This window comes from Entelurus aequoreus, linkage group LG02 (assembly GCF_033978785.1).
Source record: "Entelurus aequoreus isolate RoL-2023_Sb linkage group LG02, RoL_Eaeq_v1.1, whole genome shotgun sequence".
NCBI classification, from domain to species: domain Eukaryota; kingdom Metazoa; phylum Chordata; class Actinopteri; order Syngnathiformes; family Syngnathidae; genus Entelurus; species Entelurus aequoreus.
The window spans coordinates 54,594,190-54,621,034 of NC_084732.1; the positions used below are offsets into that span (position 1 = coordinate 54,594,190).

A 26,845-nucleotide genomic window follows, 5' to 3' on the forward strand; every position below is an offset into this window, starting at 1 on the left:
AGGTGACGACCGTTTCCACTCCCACTGTAGTCCGGCTTTATTCGCAGTCAGCTAGTAGCATAGCTAACAGCTAGCGGACCCGCTTACCGCCGCCGTACTTTCAGTAAGAAGCCAGTGTATATCGCACCAGATCTTCGGGGATTTTAGAAATTTTTCACAATGAAGAACATCAAGATGCCATCCTGACGTCCACTCGGGGGTCAACGACGCTCTGTCGGCGACTGACATGGATGCAAGTGACATTAAGGTAGAGCATTTTAACAATCACATTTTCGGTGACTTTTTTTTGGTTAAACGTTAGAATGTAATGTCGTGGGTAGAGCCTTAACGTGTTGTTACAATAACAATGGGGCCCAGAACAGTTTTTTGTTTAAAAATAATGATTTTCCTTCATTCCAAATGACAGTCTTGTCTTTACGTTTTGCCTTTCAATTTTGTTTGTGTATTAGGACGAATGCAAAAATCCCAAGTTGTTGTGAGCTGTGCGTTTGTGGTAAGTAATTCAACTAACAGTAAGGCAAACTGTTGTCCATTTGGCTAGCAGCGGCTGTAGAGCTAACGACATCAGCGTTTATCAGCAAACACAGGCGTCACTCTTTCATATACGTTTCATTCTATATCGCAAATGTACGTTTTTATTTCTTTTATCTACACGGGAGTTTGACATTTTTAAGCTGTTAATGATTAAATGACACAAGAGCGGCGTCTGTTAATGCTAGCTTGGCGAGCTATGTGAAGCCAAAGCCTATCAGCTGTCATTGGACGACAACTGTAATCAGAGCAACAGCTGAGCAACCATTGACTTGTTTATATCCAAATCGAGGCGTGTAAACTTGCGTGCATCCATTCAGCAAGTGTTTTCAGGTGAGGTTGCGAGCTTCGTGGAAAGGGAGAATGTCTGGTTCGTCAACATTTATGACATTCCACTGACGTCAGTGTTCACAACAATGCAGGGACATTTTAGTGTGTTTGGGTTGTGATGCAATTATGTTTGAAGATCTGTAACAGAGATTTTCGGGCCTCACAATCAGGAGAACCACATTTAAAATATATTTGTGCAGTTAACATGTTCCTCCTATTCTTGCGTGTGGATTCTCAGAGGGCTCCGGCTTCCTCTCACATCCCCAAAACAACACAGAATCGTGAATGTTTCTTGGAGGTATATTTTCTCACAATCTCCTCTAGTCATGTAGATGTTCTAAATTTTCAGTAGGAGTGAATATTTTTCTACATGTGCACCAAAATGATCCGGGTGGCGACTAGTCAAAACCAAGTCAGCAGAACATGGTTGAATAGAAAGGTCCTTGTGTTATGAGTGTATTATGTTCAAAAGTGACCATCAGTTGTTGCAAGAACAAAGGCTCGTGAGATCAGTGGATCCTGGTCTAATCCGTGTTGGCTCGAACATCTCCAAATGATGCACATCTGGGTCTGACCTCAATGCAACTTTCACAATCGCAGCTATTCTCCCTCATCCGCTCACACTAACATGAGTGCACGGTCGGTCAAGCAACAAATTATCTCATAGCATTTCCAAACAAAAAACAAATTATTTATGATACTCAAATTTCACTGCTTGTGAACGTGGGCCTTCCATGCTGTACCTGGACAAATAATTAGTTAACCAAATGCTACTATCTCCGTTATCCTCTCAGACATAATCCTGTAACAGCCTGCTATCACATGTAGAGTAGCATTATACAAGCTTAGAACAACCGCTTCTTTCAGCCATGTCCTGAATCTTCAGAGGCGCAATTTAGTTTGGTTTTACCGACTGTGCGATCTACGCTTAATCTGTCATATTTCTTTTGTAGAGGAGTCAAAATCTGTTGCATTCTTGAAGGAAAAGTGGGAGAAAAACACTTGCTGCCATTGGTGGTGGGATACAATAGATGTCTCTCACATCCACAGACTACACTGTAACTTGCACCCTGAGCACTGTTTCAGAGTAATTAAGAAGCCTCTTTGTTCGCTAAACTCGTTCAACCCTCTTTAATTGTCTGTCTTGAACCGCTTAAAAAAATAACTCAATAACCATTTATTTTAAAGTATGTATTACAAAATAAATTTATTACACTATGATGAAAATGAACTCCGTAAATGTCAACAGTGGTAGTTTCCTGATTGTCTTAACTGAAAACCTGACAAAAACATGTGTGGCATGAAACAAAAAAAGCTGGTGTATGCTGTAAAAATTGCCTTTTTGTACTTTTTATATCATAAGCCACAGGCACGGAATAAATAAAAACACTGATATATTCATAATTTAAAACAAATGTTCACATAGGAAATATAGGAAAGAAAAAATGATTTTCTTATTAAACCTTTATTAAATGAAAGTACAATTTTTTTAGGTAACATTTGAACATTTCCTTAGTTATATAAGGCTAAAAATAAATAAACATTGTTACCATTAGAACTTAAAAACAAAAACACCGTACTAAATAGAATGATGAGGCGTAATGCAAATTTGATTTGCATCACAGGTTTGCCTAATGCAGTTCACTTTTTTACATTCTTCCTAGTCATGAGTGTAAAAAGAAGTTCACCACTATAGTACACACATGGATAGAATTATTGAGACATGGCTGAGGATTGCTTATTTTACATAGTAACATTTGATTTGATGTGATTTTTTTTCTCCATGTTTTAATCCATTCGTATGATGCAGATCCCTCCTGTGAAAACAGCACCGTAAAAGGGGAACTTCACTTTTTTTTAGAATTTTGCCTATCGTTCACAAACATTGTGAAAGATATGACGATGGATGTATTTTTTTCTAATGCATTCTAACTTGTAAATAAAAGTCATCTCACAATGGAGCCAAAGGAGGCCTCTATTCCGCCTATTAAACCTAATAAATAACCATCCAAAAACGCCAACAATACTCTATTTACATTTAGTGACTGGAATATTAACCAAGCATTAGTGATATTCTTATAAGTAGGGCTGGGCGATATATCGAGTTTGTAAGATATATCGATATATTTTTAAACAAGATATGAATTAAGAAAATATCTTAGTATCGATATAATTTATTTTATGTTAAAATTACCGCTTATTTGTTGTGTTCTTTGTTCTCCCCCGCGTCCCACTCCCTCTCAAAACTCCATGGGCTACTAAACCCCTCCCCTTCCTCATTCCAAGACGTGCTCGTATAAGAACGTCCATGATTGGTTGGTTGTTTACTATGATGAGTCACGATTGGTTAAGATTAGAGCAAAACTTTACTGACAGGCTAATCAGAGCCAAGATAGGGCAGGTCATCGAACCAGGAGGGGAAATCACAACAGACATCCCAAATGACGACGAGAGAGTCGAAGAAGAGAAGAGGGAATATTCAAGCGGGTGATTTATATATTTAAAAAAACTAGTGGAAGATGGCATAGGGATTCTCTTCCTTAGATTTTTCTTTTAGCGATGTAGACGACGTCCTGGAAACCCACAATGCGTCTACTTGGCCACATTTGGACAAATGTATGCGTCTGGATAAATCATTCATTTGAGTTGTTTATCATGTAAGTCCAAATCAAAACTGTTTTCGAGTTGCCATGCCGGGCATATTTTGCACAAGAAATGCTGGCAAAAATGTATGCCGAAGTGAGGAAGATCATAGCCGCACAATTAGGTAATCACTTACTTGGCGCTGATCAGAACCATACATGTTAACAGTCCATTACATCGTCGACTGGGAATTAAAAAATGCCTGCCTGCAAATTTATTTTTTATCTGAGTTTGATAAAAAAAATGTATTTGCACAGTTGTTATTTATTTTTACGGAGAAATAATATTTTTCTATTTTATTTATGTTATGTAATTTTGTGCTACTTAAACAGTTTATTTTCTCTGCTGTTAATACCAATCTTGACTAACTGGGTTAATAAAAGTGCCACTGACTGTTTACAGTACAGTTGTCATTCAGTTCAATTTCAGTGAATCTCGTTCAAAAATGAATATCTTTATATGTATACTTTCACCGGAAAATATATCGAGATATATATGGAATATCGAGTTTAAGCAAAAATATATAGAGATATACTTTTTCGTCCATATCGCCCAGCCCTAGTTATAAGCGCTAACACTGACAAACTATTTAAAGCCGTGCCGTGGTCATGAGCGTGTGTGCCTATATTGCTATGATCTACTAATGAGCTGCTTCCTCGTTTCCTTTCCTTATGATCTAAACTTTATTTTAGATCATAAATCATGCCTCTTGCCTGGATAGTAGGACAACGTATTTCGACATGTTGGGTCACTTTGACAGGCAATTTAGATCCGGAAATGCAGAGAACGACACAAAAAGATGCTTGATTCTGAGTCATTTTTCATCTAAAAGGGAATATATGAACATCCTAGCAGTCAGCATCCTAATGACAGCAGACATTGTACAGTAAGTGATGTTTTATGTTTGTTGGCTCTCAAAGTCTGCAGTGAGTAGTAATCAGTGATATAGTTGGAAAAAAAAAGCAAACGTGATGCTTAAAGTGATCAAAATACAAACCCCGTTTCCATATGAGTTGGGAAATTGTGTTAGATGTAAATATAAACGGAATACAATGATTTGCAAATCAATTTCAACCCATATTCAGTTGAATATGCTACAAAGACAACATATTTGATGTTCAAACTGATAAACTTTTTTTTTTTGCAAATCATTAACTTTAGAATTTGATGCCAGCAACACGTGACAAAGAAGTTGGGAAAGGTGGCAATAAATACTGATAAAGTTGAGGAATGCTCATCAAACACTTATTTGGAACATCCCACAGGTGAACAGGCAAATTGGGAACAGGTGGGTGCCATGATTGGGTATAAAAGTAGATTCCATGAAATGCTCAGTCATTCACAAACAAGGATGGGGTGAGGGTCACCACTTTGTCAACAAATGCGTGAGCAAATTGTTGAACAGTTTAAGAAAAACCTTTCTCAACCAGCTATTGCAAGGAATTTAGGGATTTCACCATCTACGGTCCGTAATATCATCAAAGGGTTCAGAGAATCTGGAGAAATCACTGCAAGTAAGCAGCTAAGCCCGTGACCTTCGATCCCTCAGGCTGTACTGCATCAACAAGCGACATCAGTGTGTAAAGGATATCACCACATGGGCTCAGGAACATTTCAGAAACCCACTGTCAGTAACTACAGTTGGTCGCTACATCTGTAAGTGCAAGTTAAAACTCTCCTATGCAAGGCGAAAACCGTTTATCAACAACACCCAGAAACGCCGTCGGCTTCGCTGGGCCTGAGCTCATCTAAGATGGACTGATACAAAGTGGAAAAGTGTTCTGTGGTCTGACGCGTCCACATTTCAAATTGTTTTTGGAAACTGTGGACGTCGTGTCCTCCGGACCAAAGAGGAAAAGAACCATCCGGATTGTTATAGGCGCAAAGTTGAAAAGCCAGCATCTGTGATGGTATGGGGGTGTATTAGTGCCCAAGACATGGGTAACTTGCACATCTGTGAAGGCGCCATTAATGCTGAAAGGTACATACAGGTTTTGGAGCAACATATGTTGCCATCCAAGCAACGTTACCATGGACGCCCCTGCTTGTTTCAGCAAGACAATGCCAAGCCACGTGTTACATCAACGTGGCTTCATAGTAAAAGAGTGCGGGTACTAGACTGGCCTGCCTGTAGTCCAGACCTGTCTCCCATTGAAAATGTGTGGCGCATTATGAAGCCTAAAATACCACAACGGAGACCACTGGACTGTTGAACAACTTAAGCTGTACATCAAGCAAGAATGGGAAAGAATTCCACCTGAGAGGCTTAAAAAATGTGTCTCCTCAGTTCCCAAACGTTTACTGAGTGTTGTTAAAAGGAAAGGCCATGTAACAGTGGTGAACATGCCCTTTCCCAACTACTTTGGCACATGTTGCAGCCATGAAATTCTAAGTTAATTATTATTTGCAAAAAATAAATAAAGTTTATGAGTTTGAACATCAAATATATTGTCTTTGTAGTGCATTCAATTGAATATGGGTTGAAAAGGATTTGCAAATCATTGTATTCCGTTTATATTTATATCTAACACAATTTCCCAACTCATATGGAAATGGGGTTTGTACATAAATATTAAATGTTTGTATAAATGTGCCTGTTATTACATTACATATATACTTACAGTATTTATATAAAACCTTAATGGAGGTATTTAGATGTTTTAAGGGCTTTATAGGCACAATAGAGCGGCTCCCATAGGCTACATTGTAAGTGGACTTTTAATTGCATTCATTTAATAGTTAGAATGCATTTAAAACAAATACATCCGTTGTCATGTCTTTCATAATGATTGTGAACGATAGGCAAAATTAAAGTTCCCCTTTAATGTTTGCTTAACTTGTCAGACTTTAACTCGCGGGATGTCATACATAACAGTGCTTTGAGATACGTTTTGGTTGAATTCTAAATTGTTTGACGGGTACTTTGTATGTCAACCTTCACATTTAGACATGTTTCTTACTCGAAAGTATATTATAGAATAAATGTTTTATCTGTTGCTCACATTCCTTGTGCTTTTTGCAGGATGTGAAACTTTCAGCCGAAGTGGAACCATTCATCCCACAGAAAAAAGGTCTCGAAGGATCCCTGATCAGTATGAGTCTTCTCGGAGAGCCAGCAAGTGGAGGAGGAGGTGGTGAAGGCATACGAGGGAGTAATGGAGGGGTTGAAACCACTCCTATACCGAGCTACCTCATCACCTGTTACCCTTTTGTGCAGGAGAACCAACACAACAGGTACTGTCAATATCACAAGGTGGGATATGTAGAAAAGGGTCTCTTTAAAGAGGGTTTGTTTTACTACGTCAAGTGAGATACTAATTAGACCGAGTTATTGAGCTTGCACGTTTCTCTTCTTCTAAGGTGTATTGCATCTTACCGTTGAACTCAAGATTCATCACGTCAAGTAGCCGCCCCTCTTTTCGTGATTTTTCCACTCCCATCATTGTTATGGCTCTGCACAAATGCATGAGCACTCATCTCTGATAGCATGACTACGCCTATTCTCCAAGTCCAGTTAAGAGTCCCATGAGAGAGACATAATGACACACAAACTTTTTCATATTTCCACGTTATTTTTAAGTGCACTGTTTTATGTAGAGATCTGTGTTGCAATTTTATACTACTCAAGAACCACCAGCTCCTTTTGGGATTTTTCTTTTGCTGAATACCTAACAATGATGAGTTTACTACATTATGCTACTGCTACTAAACCAAGATCGGCGGTCTGTCTCCAGCAGCCAGTCTTTTGACTGAAAATGATGTGAATGCCAATTATGCAATGAACGTGCTGTGCATTTAAATGACAAAAAAGTATTTTTTATACCACATTTTCAATGCATATTTTTACATTTCTTTAAGTTTAAAACCCCATAACAAGGATTGGATACTGGTGCAGAGTTGCTAAATGAGATGGGCGCACCACCAGTGTTTCCAGCAGCTCTTTTCTTTGTCCACAGTGATCTTCAATGTCCTGCTCAGTGCACGCATCCGTTCCTTTGTCCCCCACACCCCCATCCTCCAATTGAATGCAAGGAAATGACTGCTATAGTTGGTTGGTTGTAAAAATGTCCACATGTTTGCGTATCATGAACACACCCGATTAACACACCTAAACATTGGTGGCCAACTTCAGCTCCTTTAGACCAAATGGAGATTTCATGATTGTTCAGTCATGACCTTATTTGATCTGATTTTAATTAGGATCAAATCAGAATTGTAGGAGTAGTACTGTCTAATCCTATATTAACTTATGCAACTATAGCAGCACATGAATGCTAAAGTTAAGCAATATTGATTGGCTGCTGTATCTATTATCTGTGGTTATTAGTGGGTTTAGAGTTTTCTGGTAATGTAAATAATTTGTTCTGAATCAGCATTTCAAAGACAAAGTTCCAGTACAAAACTGACTTTCTTTTTGCTTCGCAGGCAACATCTAATGTACAATGGAGGGGAGCCGCGCTGGCAGCAGCCTAACCCAAGCCCTGGTGGTCCCTACCTTGCCTACCCAATCATGTCCTCCCCTCAGCCACATGTGTCCAATGACTATGCCTACTACCAGATTATGCCTGCCCCGTGTCCCCCAATGATGGGATTCTACCAAACATTCCCTGGCACCTATGCAGGGCCACTGCAACCTGGGGTTGTTAACCAAGTTTCGGCAGATGTTGGTGATAGGACTCTCCCTGTTGTGCCAACTTATGGGATGACAAATCAACGAGAAAGAGGCATGGTCCAACCTAATCTCCCAAAGGTACAAAGGGATGACTCTCTTATTGTAATAATCTCACAGTGAAGATAACAGTAAACGCACACCATTTTTATAAAACAGCATCAGGTAAGTGTTTGCCAGCCTCCGAGGGGTCGCCGTCCCCCACCCAGGAATGTAATGATCCAGAAGGAGGTGTGCACAATTGGACCTGATGGTAGAAGTAAGAAAGTTCTACTGGTGGATGCAGCTCAGCAGACAGGTAAACATACTCCTGGTAATAAATAATATATTCTACTCTAACCTACTGAGATCGGTAGATTGTGAGTTCAAACCCTGGCCTAGTCATACCAAATACTATAAAAATGGGACCCATTACCTCACTGCTTGGCACTCAGCATCAAGGGTTGGAATTGGGGGTTAAATGATATCCGTTCGCGGCCACCGCTGCTGCCCACTGCTCCCCTCACCTCCCAGGGGGTGAACACATTTCACCACACCTACTGTGTGTGTGACAATCATTGGTACTTTAACTTCAATATATCTGTTAAAAAAAATGCACCTATTCTTAGTTTCTACTTATACATTTTCAGGTAGTAAATATTGTGTATGTTTTTATATCAACTCACAAATGTTTCACAGAAAATATCGTACGTTCTCAGAACACAGTTTTGTTTCAGTGCATAAGTCAGATCCAGTGTCAGTAAGAGCAGCATCTGGTCTTACAGGTTGATGATGCTAATGTTTGTGCTTCTAAACTAAAGGGAATGTCGCGATTCCAGTTAGGTCCAGTTATTTGAGTATGTGCAGCTCATGATGTCACCAGCCTTGATACTGTTTGCAAGGTCACTGTTGTGCTTGAATTCCTTCTGAAACCATATTGGCTTTGGAACACACGTTCTGTACCTTTGCACAAGTTTCGGTTAAATTTTCTGCCATTTTTTTTGTAACTCTGTTATCAATGCGGGTGCATTTCAAGTATGCCATTGCAATACCAAAGTACTGTACTAGCAAATATATACATTAATGAACACATTTCTAAACTAAAAGAGCACAAACACACAGCATCACTATTATGAAGCTGTTAACAATAGCAGGTTTCTTAGCACCAAGTCCTATCTCCATGGAGGAAGCGTAAGGCTTTATAAACGGATCACTGTGACCTTTTTGTGGTAGGTGGTATGATCACATGGTTACATTACTACATTTCTTTATGGCCGTACAATAATTTATTTGCTTAAATTCTGTCATTTCAATTTTGTTCATTCTCTGTATGTAAAGACAAGAGGGTGTTGAACTAAATTAATGGGGCTGTTTTCAACTTCAATCACAATTTATATGTATAGTCCTCAATCACAAATTCCTAAAAGGGCTTCACAAACCACAGCGACATCCCCTGATCTGAACCCATATGTTCCCACACGGGCATAATTGATTGATTGTGATTGAGAATATACATTCAATGATAGCCAATGTTGGTAGCTAAACTTTCCCAAATGGTCATCGTTAGCTGATAACACATAAAGCTATGGTGCATGCGTATCCGTTATGTGGGTCGTACTTTACAGGGCAAGGTCAATTATAATCTAGTAATAATTCCATGATAATTTTTTAATACATCAAATAATAATCACTAAACACTGGAATGTTGGAGGAAACCCCGGGGGAAAAAAATCGAGAACATGCAAACTCCACACAGACATGTCCTGATCTCCTGACTGTGTGGCCTACAGGCTAATCACTTGGAATCTCTGCGGCCTTGACATGACATAACAAGACAAATGTCTGTCAAATGTTCGCAGCATTTTTTTAAATGCTATTTTTTCAACTGTATTAAATGGCAGCATGTTTTTGGCGCTGTAGTGATTTGATGTTACGAAGTCTGCCATGATTAGAATACACAAGCGTTTGTTTACGGAAGTAGGAACTCGGGCTGTCAAACGATTAAAGTATTTAATTGCAATTAATCTCATTTTTCAAATGCTCATTGACGTAGAGCAGGGGTGCCCACAGTTTTTTTGCAGGCGAGCTACTTTTCAATTGACCAAGTCGAGGGGATCTACCTCATTCATATATATAATTTATATTGATTTATTTATAAAAGAGACGTTTTTGTTAACAAGTTAAAGGTGTTTAATGATAATACAAGCATGTTTAACACATATAGATTCCTTTCTTTAATGAAGACAAGAATATAAGTTGGTGTATTACCTGATCCTTATGACTTGCATCGATTGGAATCAGACAGTAGTGCTGATAACGTCCACATTTTCAAATTGAGGAGAAATAAAGTCCTCCTTTCTGTCCAATACCACATGAAAGTGGTTGGTTTTTGGCATCTTATTTTTCCAGCTTCCATACTCGTTTTTATACACTTTACAAGAAATACATTGACGGCAAACTCTGTAGCTTGTTAGCTTGTGTGCGCTCTGGCTTCCTGAGACTGTTATTTTGTTAGCGCAGGCTCCTGCTTCTTCATCCTTGAAGCAGCACTTTTATTGTGAAGACAGGAACTGTGCAGTCGGCCTTTAGGGTTTTGACAGCAGGTACGGCGCAAGAGTCTATTGAAATAAAAAGTGTTTCTCACCCTCTTTTCTGTCATTTTTTCTTAATAATGATCTCGCTGCAGTCAGTGTCATCTCACAAGACCCTCAGGTGCCGTGAATGTCAATCAAGTGACGAAAGTGACGTCATAGTGAAGATTGAAGATCGCTCATTTTTAGGTCTGTTTTTTTAATGCCTGGCTGGCGATAGACTGACACACCCGCTATGATCGACCGGTAGCTCGCGATCGACGTAATGGGCACCCCTGACGTAGACGTTTGTTCATTTCAGCTTGTTTTTTTCTGCTTCAGCAATGCCACCTTGTTTCTTTAGTTGGTAACTTTGACTATGACAGGTGTGGTGTTATTACTGGCAGACAATGGAATACATGTATTGATGTTGCTGACATTCATTTTCCCACCCCCTTTGAATGAAGAGAGTTGGCCACCACCTTGTTCTCTTCTGTAATCAGCTGCACTGGCATAACGGCCTATTTGTAAGGTGAAGCCCAGTCACAATGACATTGTTTTTGCATGTAGACTGTTCTAAATCATCAATCCTATGAGACGAAAGTCCCGTCAGTGACCTGTAATAATAAGTAGCATTCAAATGTTGAACTCCTTTTTGTGCAATATCTAGTTACTTAATGTAAACACGAAAGTACACATTTCACCACTTTTTTTTTTTCCTTCTGGGGAAGCTGAGCTTATTTTGAAGTCTTAGAGCAATTGCTACTAATCTGTAGATATGGTCGGTCTCTGTTCCGGAAAAGTGCAAAAATATTTTGGAATCAATGCAAACCCTCTTTTTCAGTTTGTCGGTATTTACAGGACTTAGTGACAAAAGTTTATGCATTGTGTATGGTCCTGCTAAATAACTAAAAGCAAACAGATCAGAATATTGAATTTATTGCCTATTTGATTGATGCCAGAAGTCTATACCCCTCTGACAATGTCAGTCATATCTGCACATTATTGTCTTTGTGAAAGCATATATTTTTAATACAACTCTTGTATTGACTTTCTTCCCATATGTCACCCTCAGATTTCCCAATTGAGGTGTCCGGGCAGTGTACTGCAGAGCAGGCCAGTCCCCTGCTGTGGAAGAACCGAACAAAGAAGCTGCAGTCATCTAATCTGTCTGAAAGCTACTATGATCAGAGCACCAGTGAGGCGGATATAGACAGCGACAGTGGCTACTGTAGCCCCAAACATAACCAGGCAGCAGGGGTAACACAGCGAACAATGGAGACCTCTACAACATCCACAGTATGGCAAAAGGTTTGATAATAAACTGAAAAAAGGTGGAATTATATTATACTGTATCTAATTTACATGTGCAGTAGATGTTAAATGTTATATTGCTAATCAAGTCTATCAACTGCTGGTGCAAAAACAGGTTTATATCAAGCTATCCCTTTTCTTCTTTATTTTTAGGGGGTTGAGACTGGTGTAATGACAAGTAAGTTTGATTGTGAATGTCTGAATGCTTTGCTGGGCTCACCTCTATACATGAAGCTCTCACTGTTACATGTCTTTGGAACCTGATTCTCACCTAATATCCAAAAGCGGATCCAAAATTATGTCAGAGGAAAGCTAATTCCTATCAGTTTTGTTTTACAGTATCAGTCATATAAATTGAACAATGGCAATGTAATCATGTTAGTTGGTTGTAGTTGGCAAGCAGTTAATTCTAATGAGCTGTATTACAAGAGTACAATTATTATCTTTGTAAGGGTGAACTTTTTAATATAACTATAAAAACCCTATATACTCTGATCAATGTTAAGTTACCAGTGTGGCTTTTTGTGTCCACTAGCAGGTACATGGGCAAATGTAGCTTCTCAGGCTACCCATAATTCCTGGGGAGACAGGAATGGCCAATTTCACAGAGCAGACCACAGGAAGAATCATGAACAGAGGAGCTTCACACAGGTGCTGTAGAGTACAGCCCACTTGTTTGTTTTGTGTGTGTGTGGTTTTTTTTTTTTTTTACCTATGATCATTATAATTATATAAATACCGGTACAGATTTTCTTTCTGATTGTTTTTTCACCTTCTGCTTTTTAGGATTTTCATAGTGGTTGTCCAAAGCATGTTCAGACAAACCAGTCAGAACAAAGACTGCAGCCAGTGGTGGCCACAAATGATGGGCTTAATCCAAAGCCTCTTTACTTTGAGGTGAGACTATGAATACTTTATGAAAGGTACATGCTTTTTATGTTTTTTGCATTCATTGTGCTGAGATGTAATTTATATATCATAAGGATGAAGATGAGTTCCCAGATTTACCCACTTTAAGTGCTACCCAGCGTGGCACCAAAGTAGAACCAACTCCAGCCATGACGCAAATGCAGCCTAAACTACATAAAAACGTGGTAGGTGTATTGCATACCAGTAGACTAAGTTTGCACCAACCAAAAAGGAGTAATCGGATTCTGTTTCCCATTGTACACTTTGGCGTAGTAAACTCTGATTTAATTTGTGTTCATGTGCAGTGTATAAGCCACAGTAACAAAGGGTTGGAACATTTCAATGAGATGTTTATTTGCTAAATGATGTAAACATTCAAATGTTTACATTTGCAATCAGAATTAATTCATGTTGATTATATTTTAGGGAGACATTCTACTTTGGTTCATTTGTCATGTATAATGCATTAGTGATTTGACCTACCCTACCCAAGCACCTAAAATAGAAGCAGATCACGGCTTTCTTTTTAGTTCTCAATAGCTCTCCCCTAAAACTCATCAATATCCTTTTTGCCCGCTTCTCCAAAGTCTGTCATCTTTGGTGCGATAATTGAATTATTATTTTATTGGCTGATGGTGTGTTTAAACAGACACAACATCGGCGGGATAGGAACTATGTCAATGAAAAACTGTAAATAAACCAACTAATGAAACATGGCTCTATGTGCTCAACATTTGCCCAATAGTGACTTAGTATTACATTTGTTTATCACAGATAGAACACCTACCACAGAACTCCCCTATCAGCATTGTGCAGACACCAATCCCAATTACCACATCTGTTGCCAAGAGAGCCAAAAGCCATAGGAAAAAGGCCCTGGCTGCTGCCTTGGCCACTGCTCAAGAATACTCTGAGATCAGCATGGAACAGCAGAAATTAAAGGTACTGTGCAATGCTGCTTTGATCCACACAACATGGAATTATGTTAGGCTCCCTTGACTGCAACTGGCCCATGACTGGATTAGCGGGGTGACCTTGGTGTATCCTTCATTTATCCTACCTGGCAGGAGGCGCTCACCAAGACAGCAGGCAAGAAGAGCAAAACTCTTGTCGAGCTGGACTTAGGAGACATGCTGGCAGCATTGGCTAAAGAGCAGCAGTCGATGAAGGCCAGACAACTCACCAATACCAAGCCATTGTGTTTTACAGGTATCACCGCTAAAATTGGTACTTATTGTCTAAGTTAGGGCTGCACAATTAATCAAATTAAGGTGTTCCATGGTTTATAGTCAACAATTTTACCATTTAAAAAGCATGCTGTGTTACATATCAAATCAAGCACTTTCACAGTCGTGGCAGCAGAAGCCCCCGTGAAGCACTGCCGCCCACGCCAGACCTCAATGACCTTTTGCGGGATGCTGCAGCCGGTCTCCTCGTTTAATTTCTACAAAGTCCTCAGCGTGCGTTGCCTCGAATTTCCACTGAATACAGAGTGGCATACGCGCGCCGGCGGACTATTTTTGTTTTTATTCAAGTCAATGTGTCCGTTTCCACCGCCTGCAGAACTTCACATTACTTTCAAAATAAAATACTCCGTCTTCAGGGCGAGATCTCGTAAAAAAGTCCAGGCTTTTTCACTGTGTGGACTGGTATTGCTGAACGGCAGAAGGTGAAGCCGGTCCGCGGCCGTAGCAGTGAATGGGCGCTTGCATTGCAGCAGGCCCATAGTTCGCATTCAGTGGAAATTCAGGGTTTGAGACCGTACTGCTGTTATGTTAATAAAGAAAAACGGGTAAGGACTCCCGCGGAAAGCGACTTTTTTTTAATGTACCCCAAAAAAACATAAAAAGAACTGAATGTCGATAGAGATATGGCTCAAAAGAAAAACAACAAAGTGGAAAGAGCAAATGGCTCAAAGAAGACGAGGGTGAGATTTTGCGATCAATTCGGTTGAAATGTTTGCACTGTAAAACAGAGCATTCTGCATATTTAAGAGCAACAAACCACAAACAAGGTTAAAAAAAAAGTATATTCTGGCAGCTAACCTATTCTGGCAGCTAACCCCATCTTAAATGTTTGACTTGCATAACAAAAACTTTATTCAAACACATATGAGGACATGTTAGCATCTGCAGTTTGTATGTTAATGCTAAGCACTTGTTTGTGTAAAAATCAAACACACATTCTCCAATTAAAACATTTTTAAATGTGTGTTAAATATGTTGACTCAATTTATCATACTTTATCAGAGTTTTGTTTAGTTTGGTTATTTATTATCTTGTACTTATTTTTTGGCTGCACAGTTTTTATTTCTTTCAAAAAATATGTAAGTAATATACTGTATAGTGATCTTGTGGTAAAAGTGCAATTTCAATGTTATGTGCATTTATTAGAAAAAAACATATCCAAGGAATTAAGAATGCCAATCAGCAGTGTTCAAATGCTGATTAAGAAGTGGAAAATGAGGGATTCAGGTAGACCAGCAAAGATTTCAGCCACAACAGCCAGAAGAAAGAAAAGAAAAATGGGCTGCATGGTCGAGTCACCAGAAGAAAGCCATTTCTGCGCAAATGTCACAAAGTATCCCGCTTACATTACGCCAAACAGCACAGAGACAAGCCTCAAAACTTCTGGAACAAAGTAATTTGGAGTGATGAGACCAAAATTAAACTCTTTGGCCACTCGACCACACAGCCCATTTTTCTTCAAGTGCCTCCTTATTGTGCATCTTGAAACAGCCACACCACAATTTTTCAGAGAGTCCTGTGAGGATCATGTTTTTTGATTTCTCTAGTGCCTTTAACACCATTCAGCCAATTCTGATGAGTGACAAGTTGCTCAGGATGGGTGTCAGTTCATCCATTGTCTCCTGGATCACTGATTACTTGTCTGACAGGCCCCAGTTTGTGCGACTGGGGAGCTCCCTGTCGGATACTGTGGTCAGTGGTGTAGGTGCTCCACAGGGGACCGTCCTGTCTCCTTTCCTGTTCACCCTGTACACCTCAGACTTCCAGTATAGTTTCAGGTCCTGCCACCTGCAGAAATACTCTGACGACTCTGCTGTGGTCGGGTGTATCAGAGAGGGACGGGAATTGGAGTACAGGACACTGATCGCTGACTTTGTGGAGTGGTCTCAGGCGAACCATCTGGTCCTTAATGTGGACAAGACCAAGGAGCTGGTCATCGACTTCAGGAAGAGAGTGACCCCGGTGGAGCCCATCTAGATCCAGGGCCTGGAGGTTGCAGTAGTGGAGCAGTATAAGTACCTGGGAGTCCACTTGAACAGCAGACTGGACTGAAAGGACAACTGCAAAGCTGTTTACAAGAAGGGCATGAGCAGACTCTTTTTCCTGAGGAAGCTTAGGTCCTTTAATGTGTGCAGCAAGCTGTTGGAGATATTTTATCAGTCTGTTGTGGCCAGTGCCCTGTACTTTGCAGTGGTTTGTTGGGGGAGCAGCACCAGCAAAATGGACTCAAACCGGATTGATAAACTGATCCGGAAAGCCGGCCAAACTATTGGCACGCAGTTGGAGGAGTTTGTCAGTGAGGGATAGGAGGACACTGGACAAACTGCTCGCCATCATGGACAATCCTGCCCACCCACTCCACCTGACTATTAAGGGACAGCGGAGCTCATACTCCAACAGGCTCCTTCAACTTCCTTCCCGCACTGTGCGATTCAAGAACTCCTTCATTCCACACTCCATCCAGCTGTATAATCACTCGCCATACAGCAATAGATGACATCTGCCTATTACCTGACACCTGACATGTTAGCTACTTCTCTTTGTTTATAATGTCTATTTTCTATTTCCTGCTGGATCTACTCTCTATTTTATGCTGCTGCTGTCACATATACTGTATATACTGTAATATTGTACATGGTCATTGGTATATATTGTATATATGTTATAGACATAATATAATATATCTGTAGATATATTATTCTGTACACATATTATGTATATATTCGTATATATGTTAGATTTTTTATCGCTATATTAGCCTATTTATACCTGCATTTTCCTTTCCATCCTTACACTTTCCATCATTGTAACTGAGCTACTGTGTTGAACAATTTCCCTTGTGGATCATTAAAGTTTGTCGAAGTCTAAGTCTATTTCAGCTGAAGTTATTTGTGGATTTTTCTTTGCATCGCGAACAATTTTCCTGGCTGTTGTGGCTGAAATCTTTGCTGGTCTACCTGAATCCCTCATTTTCCACTTAATCAGCATTTGAACACTGCTGATTGGCATTCTCAATTCCTTGGATATCTTTTTATACCCCTTTCCTGTTTTATGTATTTCAATTACCTTTTCTCGCAGATCTTTTGACAATTATTTTGCCTTCCCCATGACTCAGTATCCAGAAACATATGTGCAGCACTTGATGAAAGATGCAATGGTCTGTCAGAAGCCCAGAAGCTCACTGACCTTTTATACACCCACATTAATTACAAACAAACATGTCACAGGTGAGGATTGGAACCTTGATTAGCCATTCAAACCTGTTTGTGTCAACTTTTGTGCATGTTATCAGATCAAAGTCACTAGGGTATGTAAACTTTTGATCAGGGTCATTTGGGTACTTTCTTTTGTCATTTTGATTTGAAAATAATAAACACAGTTGTTTGCCAATAAATAGCTTCACACAACCATTAAGCATGAGTGGAAGAAAGGTTTTTGTGTTATCATTCATATTCTCTGAAGAATGGCCAAGAAATCATAAATTCTCCCAGGGTATGTAAACTTATGAGCACAACTGTATTTAGCCCATTCGTTAGACTTCTTTTATCCTTACAAATTACATGATGACGTCAGGTTTACGTGCACTCCCCTTTGCCCCCAACCCACAACCTACGGGACCCCATCACCACAAGCACATTCCCGACCTGTGGAAAACACTGTCTTACCTAACATAATGAATATTCATGATTATTAATTGTGACCCATTTTTTTGGCCATAATTGTGCAGCCTTTGTCCAAATCATTACAGCTTACATTTACCAACCAACTCTGCTGGACTCATGCTTGTGTTGTCACTTTGTTATATTTCTCCCTAGTTGGAACAACTGCTTCATTCCACAGATCTGGTTCTACTAACTTTGCAGCCATGTTGAAGGGTCATCAACAACCACACTTGGCCTCCTCTAACACTATGGATTCTAGTGCTCCTCGTATAAAACGAGCAAAGGAGCGGGAGATCCCTAAAGTCAAGCGACCGACTGCCCTAAAGAAGGTTTGTTATAGATGCAAATGATACAGGAGCGGTGAAAGAAATACACTACAGCCTAATCTTAAATTGAAATATGTGCAAAGTTTGAGTTAATTTGAGACCCAGACCAATTAAAGGCGCCTTTTTCAGTTGATTTTTTTGATTCCAGCATAACTGTTTTTTAACATTTGACACTTTTTGTAATTTTAATGAAATACTGAATTTGGGGTTTTATTAGCTCTTAACTATAATTTGGCTAAATCATCAGAAAATTATTGAATATATTCTGGAGAGTTTATAGCGTCTATTCTTCCTGGAAGACTTTCTACAATCTTTTGAATTTTGTCTGGGGGAATTTATCGGCCAAAACAAAAACAAACTTCTTTGGAGAGGGACCTGCTGATCTACTTGTCCATATAGTGTTCTTTATGTTGCCTAAAATTAAAACAATGGTTTGAATAATTGTGTTTTTGTTAACATTAAACATTTGGTGGTAAACTTTTATTTGTATGGTAAGTTTGTCTTTGTTCTTGTAGATTATTTTAAAGGAGCGAGAAGGCAAAAAAGGCAAAACACACATAGATCAAGAGTCATCCGGCCAAGAAGAGCACGAGAACGATTGTTTACATTTTACTGAAGATCTATCGCAGGAACCTGCATCTCAAGAAGGTGAACTATGAACATTTAAATAATAGGTGCTAATAGGTATGGTGTTTTCATTATTAGTTCTCTTTGTGCTTCAGAAAACGGTCTCAGTGTTCCCAGTGACACGTCGCTGTCCCCCGCCAGTCAGAATTCTCCATACAGCATCACCCCTGTGTCCCAGGGTTCTCCTTCAAGCTCTGGCATCGGTAGTCCCATGGCTTCCAACACAATTACAATAATACACAGTCGACGTTTCCGAGAGTAAGTGACTCATCAGAAATTTTGATGTGGTTTTAGCAAAAATGTGTTCCACCCATAAATAGCCTTTGTCGGGAGAAACATCTGAAAGTTAGCGGGTATTTTTGTAGGGGCGAAACTTTGTACAATGCTGAATTGTAGAGTGTGGCACAGATGTCTGACACATTCTGCCTTTTCAGCAAAAATGTATGCAAGTAGCCATAAATGTGTCTTTGTGTCTTCTACTATAGGCCTATTGTGTTTCCCCACCCTTCTCTAACACATTTTGCATTTTAAAGCCTCCAAACAGTGCTTGTTACTGAGCTCCTCATGCTGTGCTCTGGCCACACTACATTTACATTATTGCATATTATATTACTTGCTTTTCCATTATAGCTTGTATGCATGCATTCTGCTGTTGTTTTTAGAGATAATGAAAGCCAAGTTTTCATTTTAAAATCTAATCAGACACAAGTAAAGAATGACAGCATACGCATGAATAACATTTTATTCAATTTAATCTAATTAATTTGCACTAAATTGACATAGTTATCTCCATTACGCTATACTTTAGTTAAGTTTTGATGTATTTTACATGATTCAAAACCCTTAAAGCAGTGGCTTTAACTTGTTTGTGAGATGCTCCAACACCGCTTTATATAAAATGTTCAACTCAAATTTTTTGAGAATTGCCGATTGATCAGCCAATGATCAGTATCGGCTGATTGTCATGAAAAAATGATCGGCATTGCCGATTAATGCCTTTTAATTCCAATCCCCTTTTTTCCAAACACCCCCCCCCCCCCCATCATGGGAGGACAGGGCTGAACATGTAAGACACCAAGAGCAAGCCGGTGGCAATCATGCTAAGCTAGCTTAAATGCTTACTAAAGTTTAGGAAGTGTAGATGAAAGCCTGTTACAGCAGAAATTAAACAGCTGTTTACAAAAAATTAACAAGTAGCCTAATAAAAGTCTAGAGAGGATAATTTAACAACTTCTGGTGTGTCCGCATTGTCAGAGCTAGTACATGACATGCATGATGAGGGTGGATCTATACATAAATTGGTGGCGTTGACATAAAGGGTAGTATCAATACAAGTCACGATACTCGTGATTGAGACCAGTATTTTTATTTTCTCAAAAATGTTTTTTTTTTTTTTTTAGTTTAAAAATTCAGGACATCAGTCCCTGGACACACAACTTTTGAGGGCAAAAACCAAATGATTTAGATGAGTACATAGTTGTTTTTGTTTAGTTACTGTGTCCTGTTGACTTTATTTTGTAAAGTACTGTATGTAGTGACAGAAATGAGGAACTAGTTTAAGTATTATGTTACTGGTAAACTGTCAGTGGCTTATACATTTAGACATTTACAGTTAATACATGTGATCGTTATTGACCAATCTCTTTAATGGATGATTGGTAGCATAAAACCCTGATCGTAACGACTAATTTCCAAAATATGTAATATTTATTGACCAGTGCAGTTTGTATATGAGGTAGTGCAAGTTAACACTGTGTCCCAGCACAAAACAAGTTTATTGAACATCAGGAACAATAAGTATAAATAAAAAACATTTGGACAGAAATTGTCTTCAAATAAATGGTATATCTGAGAAGTGGAATCAGTGCAACTGGACCATCTCCCAAATTGGGAAGAAAACGCCCCCCAGTCTACTGTTTCGTAGTGGGAGTCTTCATTGTAGGCAGAATTCCACCATGCAAAACAATGAGAGCAGTAGCCATGAGAGGTTACTTCTCTCTTTATGACAAACTCTTGTCCTGCAGAAATTTGTATCTGTGTCCCTATTCTGCTCACGGGACACCGCCGTATTCTGAGCCACGTTAAGTCCCCACTTGATGTCCTGCCCCGCTTGCTCAAACATTATGCGCACCTCAATGACGGTGAATAAACTGAATAGCACAGACAAGAATGCAAGGCACATTCACTGATGGGGGACCCACTTAAAACATGACCCACAGTTGAGAATCAATGCCTTAATGCCATACAGCCAATCATCTCAAATGACATAGAAGCAATGAAAATTACTGCTATTTCAAGTTACTGGGGCACATATTGTAAGTATTGTTTTTGGTTTTGTTGTCGCCCCCTGCAGGTACTGTAGCCAAGTGTTGAGCAAGGAGATAGATGAGAGTGCAACAGTGCTGCTACAGGAACTGGTCCGCTTTCAGGAGTGTGTGTACCAGAATGACCCCAATGATGCAAAGTCGGAGCGCCGTCTCGTCATGGGTCTCAGAGAGGTCACTAAGCACATGAAGTTGTCTAAGATAAAGTGCGTCATTATCTCTCCCAACTGTGAAAAGGTCCAAGCCAAAGGTAAGGATTTTGACAAAACTGTTCTTGGATAAACTTATATAAACTTGCTAAACACGAGCGAGCACATAGAGCTTTTCCTCTTACGAACATTTGAATGGTGGGCTGTGTTGCAGGTGGCTTGGATGAAGCTCTGTACAATGTTATTGCTATGGCCAGAGATCAGGGGATTCCATTCGTGTTTGCCCTAGGCAGAAAAGCGCTGGGGCGCTGTGTCAACAAACTGGTTTCTGTTACCGTTGTTGGCATCTTCGACTATTCCGGAGCTGAGGTAAGGCAATATTTCCACTTTTGATTCTTTCCAAGCCTCGACTCAAGTAGCGTACATTTTGGACTAGTTGTCATAGAAATGAAATGCATGGTTCCCATTCCTTGTAGGGGTGTGGGAAAAATCGATTCGAATTCGAATCGCGATTCTCACGTTGTGCAATTCAGAATCGATTCTCATTTTTTAAAAATTGATTATTTTTTTTATTATTATTATTTTTTTTTTTTTTTTTTTATTTATATATATATATATATTTTTAAATTAATCAATCCAACAAAACAATACACAGCAATACCATAACAATGCAATCCAATTCCAAAACCAAACCCGACCCAGCAACACTCAGAACTACAATAAACAGAGCAATTGAGAGGAGACACAAACACGACACAGAACAAACCAAAAGTAGTGAAACAAAAATGAATATTATCAACAACAGTATCAATATTAGTTACAATTTCAACATAGCAGTGATTAAAAATCCCTCATTGACATTATCATTAGACATTTATAAAAAAATGAACAATAGCAGTGGCTTACACTTGCATCGCATCTCATAAGCTTGACAACACACTGTGTCCAATATTTTCACAAAGATAAAATAAGTCATATTTTTGGTTCATTTACCGTATTTTCCGCACTATAAGGAGCACCTTCAATGAATGGCATATTTCAAAACTTTGTTCATATATAAGGTGCACCGGATTATAAGGCGCACCTATGCTTCCATTAGATGGAGCTGCACTAAAGGGAATGTCAACAAAACAGTCAGGTCAGTCAAACTTTATTAATAGATTGCAAACCAGTGTTCTGACAACTCTGTTCACTCCCAAAATGAATAAACAGCTGATTTACTTGTGTTACGGTAAATCACAATATAGTAACACTCGAAATAGTGCAGACCAATAACAATATCAATAACTCAACGTTGCTCAAACGTTAATGTCACACAACACAACACACAAAATAAACATGTAAAGCTCACTTTATGAAGTTATTCCTCATCCACGAATCGCTCAAATTCTTCTTCTTCAGTGTCCGAATTAAACAGTTGGGCGAATACGGCATCCAAAATGCCCGGCTCCGTCTCGTCAAAGTCGTCATTAATCGAGTCAGTGTCGCTGCTGTTGTCTAGCAGTTCAGTGACAATTCCTGCCTTCCTGAAAGCTCGGACCACAGTTGAGACTGATATATCAGCCCAGGCATTTACGATCCACTGGTAGATAGTGGCGTATGTCGTCCGGCGCTGTCTCTCTGTCTTGGTGAACGTGTGTTCGCCTTCTGTCATCCGTGTTCTACTGCGTGACTGATCGCTTTGAGTTTAAACTCTGCGTCCTAAGCGTGTCTCTTAGTAGGAGCCATTTTGGGGTCTTTACATAAACACACAAATGGAAATGAAACGTCATATATCCCAGCATGCACCGCGCGCTTCTTCTTCTACGGGGGCGGCTGCTTACCATACAAGAAGAACTTCTTCTTCTACGGGGGAAAATGAAGTCGGCGGCTGCTTACGTAGAAGAACTTCTTCTACGGGGGAAAATTAAGTTGGCGGCTGCTTACCGTAGTTGCGGGACCTAAACTTTATGAAAATTAAGTTTAGGTTTGTTGTGGCTCAATATTGATCCATATATAAGGCGCACCGGATTATAAAGCGCACTGTCAGCTTTTCACAAAATTGGAGGGTTTTAGGTGCGCCTTATAGTGCGGAAAATACGGTAATAGTTAAAACAAATTTACATTATTGCAATCAGTTGATAATACATTGTCCTTTACATTTGTAAAAGCTATTTACAAAAATCTACTACTCTGCTTGCATGTCAGCAGACTGGGGTAGATCCTGCTGAAATCCTATGTATTGAATGAATAGAGAATAGTTTTGAATCGGGAAAATATTGTTTTTGAATTGAGAATTGCGTTGAATCGGAAAAAATCGATTTTGAATCGAATCGTGACCCCAAGAATCGATATTGAATCGAATCGTGGGACACCCAAAGATTCGCAGCCCTAATTTCTTGTATCCCTTGTCTTCCTACACCAGGGTCTGTTTGACCATCTTGTGTCGCTAACAGAAGAGGCTCGAAAGGCCTACAAGGTAATGGTATCAGCTCTTGAACAGGAGAAAGCTGAGGAGAAACATGTCAAAAAAGTGGGACATACACGCAACCACTCTGCTGCTTCTGCGGTTTCCTTTTGCTCCTTCATCTCTGAGCCCATCTCAGAGGTCAATGAAATGGAGTATGGTAAGTCAATTGCAAATTATGCTCCGTTTGGTTGACACACGATTAGGTATACCTGTATGATCTGATGATTAAAGATAAAATAATTGTATTTAAATTAGCTGTGATTGTAGTCTGCGGTGATGTAAAACTGCACTACCGTACCATACTTAACAAAATAATACTCTCATATAGCTAAGTATGTTAACCAAGCTATTTGAAATTGGCCACAGTGCGAATCAGCACTAAAACAATAGATATAACTAATACTTATTGTCAATATTGTCTTTTTTGACCATCTTTGTAACGGTAGAAGTGCAAATATTGACAGGAAAGTGTGCAGAACATAATTACTGCAAGAATCACCACACATCATATATCATATGCTGAATGTCTTTAACACATTTATACATACCGTATTTTTTGGACTATAAGTCGCAGTTTTTTTCGTAGTTTGGCCGGTGCGACTTATACTCAGGAGCGACTTATGTGTGAAATTATTAACACATTACCGTAAAATATCAAATAATATTATTTAGCTCATTCACGTAAGAGACTAAACTTATAAGATTTAATCGGATTTAGCGATTAGGAGTGACAGATTGTTTGGTAAACGTATAGCATGTTCTATATGTTGTAGTTATTTGAATGACTCTTACCATAATATGTTACGTTAACATACCAGGCACTTTCTCAGTTGGTTATTTATGAGTCATATAACGTACACTTATTCAGCCTGTTGTTCACTATTCTTTATTTATTTTAAATTGCCTTTCAAATGTCTATTCTTGGTGTTGGGTTTTATCAAATAAATTTCCCCCAAAAATGCGACTTATACTCCAGTGCGACTTATGTGTTTTTTTCCTTCTTTATTATGCATTTAGGCCGGTGCGACTTATACACCAGAGCGACTTATAGTCCGAAAGATACGGTAGTAGTAATGCAGGTGTACCTAATGCTGTGCGATATGGACAAACATATATATCTGGATATTGGTAATTTTATATCCTGATAACTATATATATATATATATATATATATATATATATCTCAAGTAAATGTTTTTTCTTAAAATTACTTATACATGCACATATTGAATCAATGGCAATTTCGCTTATCTTGTGTGGTTTTATTTATAAAACACATTTTATATAAAAAGCTTAAGACAAATAGAAAACAAGTAAAAATATTTATAGTACCAACTCTTATAAATTAGGATCATGTTTTTTGCCCTCAAAGTTTTCCCATGTCCAAGGATTTGTTCCCCAAGTTTGTAAAAATTAACAAAAACAACAAAAAATCATTGAGAAAATAAAAATATCTCGTTACCTCTTGTTACTTGTGGTACGACACCACCAATGTATGGATCAATCCGCCTTCTTTTTGTGTTGTGTACTGACTGTGACAATGCTGACACACCAACAGTTGTTATATTATCCTCTCTCAAGACTCTTTTTAGTCTACTTCTTAAATGCTCCTGTTCCTGGCTTGTTCTTGGTGTATAAAATGTTTATCCGCGTCGTCCAGTGATAATGATACTAGTTATTGGTACTTAAACTGCATTTTCTAGTTTATTTGCCGTAATGGAGGTGATTATTATTCATTTAGTGGAGCAGTTCCACTGAGTACGATGTGTGTGGAGACACATAATTAGCTGCTAGTTGCTTGTCAGCCGTGGGACCAAAAATAGCCTGTCAGACAGGATCGGCATTAAAAGAAATGTATGGGCCATGACCGATGACATAACTTTTTCATGAAAATCGACCAATACCGATCGGAGCACATCTCGTTCTGAGGTAACTTTAGTATTTTTGTCTCACACAGTGTGCCTAATGTTTGCTCTGCTTGGGTGTAAGGTTGTATTTGTCACAAGAAACATAGACATAAATGTATTTGTGTTGCCTTCAGAGACCAACTGGAGAAGTATGGTGGAAAATTCAGATGCCCCGGAGCCAGTTGAGCCTGAAAAATGTTGCGCTCCGCTCAAAGACAATGAGACCCCAGAGGTTTCCACAAGTGCTGTCTCGCCCAGCACCATTGCCGTGTTAGGGAGGGCCGTCCCACAGGGTAACGGGGAGCAGGACGAGGTCCGCACCGATGACCGCCTGGAGCTTGCCTCTCAGCAGAGCACAGAGACGGGATCGCTAGATGGCAGCTGTAGGGGCCCACTAAATTCCTCCATCACCTCCACTACCTCTACCTTGGTTCCCGGGATGTTGGAAGAGGCGGACGAGGAGGACGAGGAGGAAGAGGACTACACACCTGAGCCTATCTCGGAGGAGGTGCCTACCCTCAGCAGCCGTATTGAGTCGTGGGTGTCAAAGACCCTGGAGAACCTGCAGCTGAGAAAAAGCCAGGACAGCACAGAGGAGGATGAAGAAGAGGAGGATGACGACGAGAGCGTGCAGAGCGAGGATGAGGAGGGCTTAGTTTCAGCTGATTTGCCAGATATGAAAGTGGAGAGCAAAGACCTGGTGGAGGCTAAGAAGGTCATATCCTGAGTTCACTTCTCATCCTCATCTTTTGCTTTCCTTTGTTTCCGTCACATGTTCTCATCGCAAAAACCAGCTGCTGTTCTCATGGCATCGTCAAGGCCTGACCCTAGACCTCACCTCAGGTATTGTCACAACAGACCAACTCAAACACGGTCAAGGACCAAACAGCAGCAGGTTTATGTGAAAAAGGAGATCTTTTCAACCCTCTCCTGTTCAACCCCCATAGCCTGCAACACTTGAATTCGGAAGAAACTTTTTTTTTTCGATTTTCCTCATCCGAAGTTGAACTCTCTTGAGTCATTTCTGGGAGAAAGTGTAAAGAACAGTGGCAAACCAGTGATCAAACGCAGCAGAAGGGATGTTGCAACTTTTCTGCTCCTGTGTTAATTTAACACCGAACACTTAAAGCTATGTATATATGTGTGTGTGTGTGTGTATATATATATATATATATATATATATATATATATATATATATATATATATAT

At 39.4% G+C, this 26,845-nt stretch overlaps 1 protein-coding gene across 3 annotated transcripts; it reads left to right on the top strand.

The window, feature by feature from the left end:
* The first annotated feature begins 8 nt into the window (after positions 1–8).
* Positions 9–26,841, top strand: secisbp2l (SECIS binding protein 2-like). Of its 3 annotated transcripts, XM_062029266.1 has the most exons (19): positions 9–247; positions 450–493; positions 6,527–6,738; positions 7,930–8,254; positions 8,333–8,471; positions 11,798–12,033; positions 12,190–12,214; positions 12,572–12,687; positions 12,823–12,933; positions 13,020–13,130; positions 13,720–13,887; positions 14,013–14,154; positions 18,008–18,183; positions 18,696–18,828; positions 18,903–19,065; positions 21,161–21,381; positions 21,495–21,649; positions 23,685–23,886; positions 25,771–26,837. In XM_062029266.1, exons 2-19 carry the CDS (start codon positions 455–457, stop codon positions 26,361–26,363), a joined length of 3,267 nt encoding a protein of 1,088 aa, XP_061885250.1. In that variant the 5' UTR covers positions 9–247; positions 450–454; the 3' UTR covers positions 26,364–26,837. The 3 variants fall into 3 exon arrangements, with proteins under 3 accessions (XP_061885250.1, XP_061885267.1, XP_061885258.1); XM_062029283.1 differs by lacking the exon at positions 13,020–13,130 and having other exon boundaries at positions 25,771–26,841; XM_062029274.1 differs by lacking the exon at positions 450–493 and having other exon boundaries at positions 25,771–26,835.
* Positions 26,842–26,845: the final 4 nt, after the last annotated feature.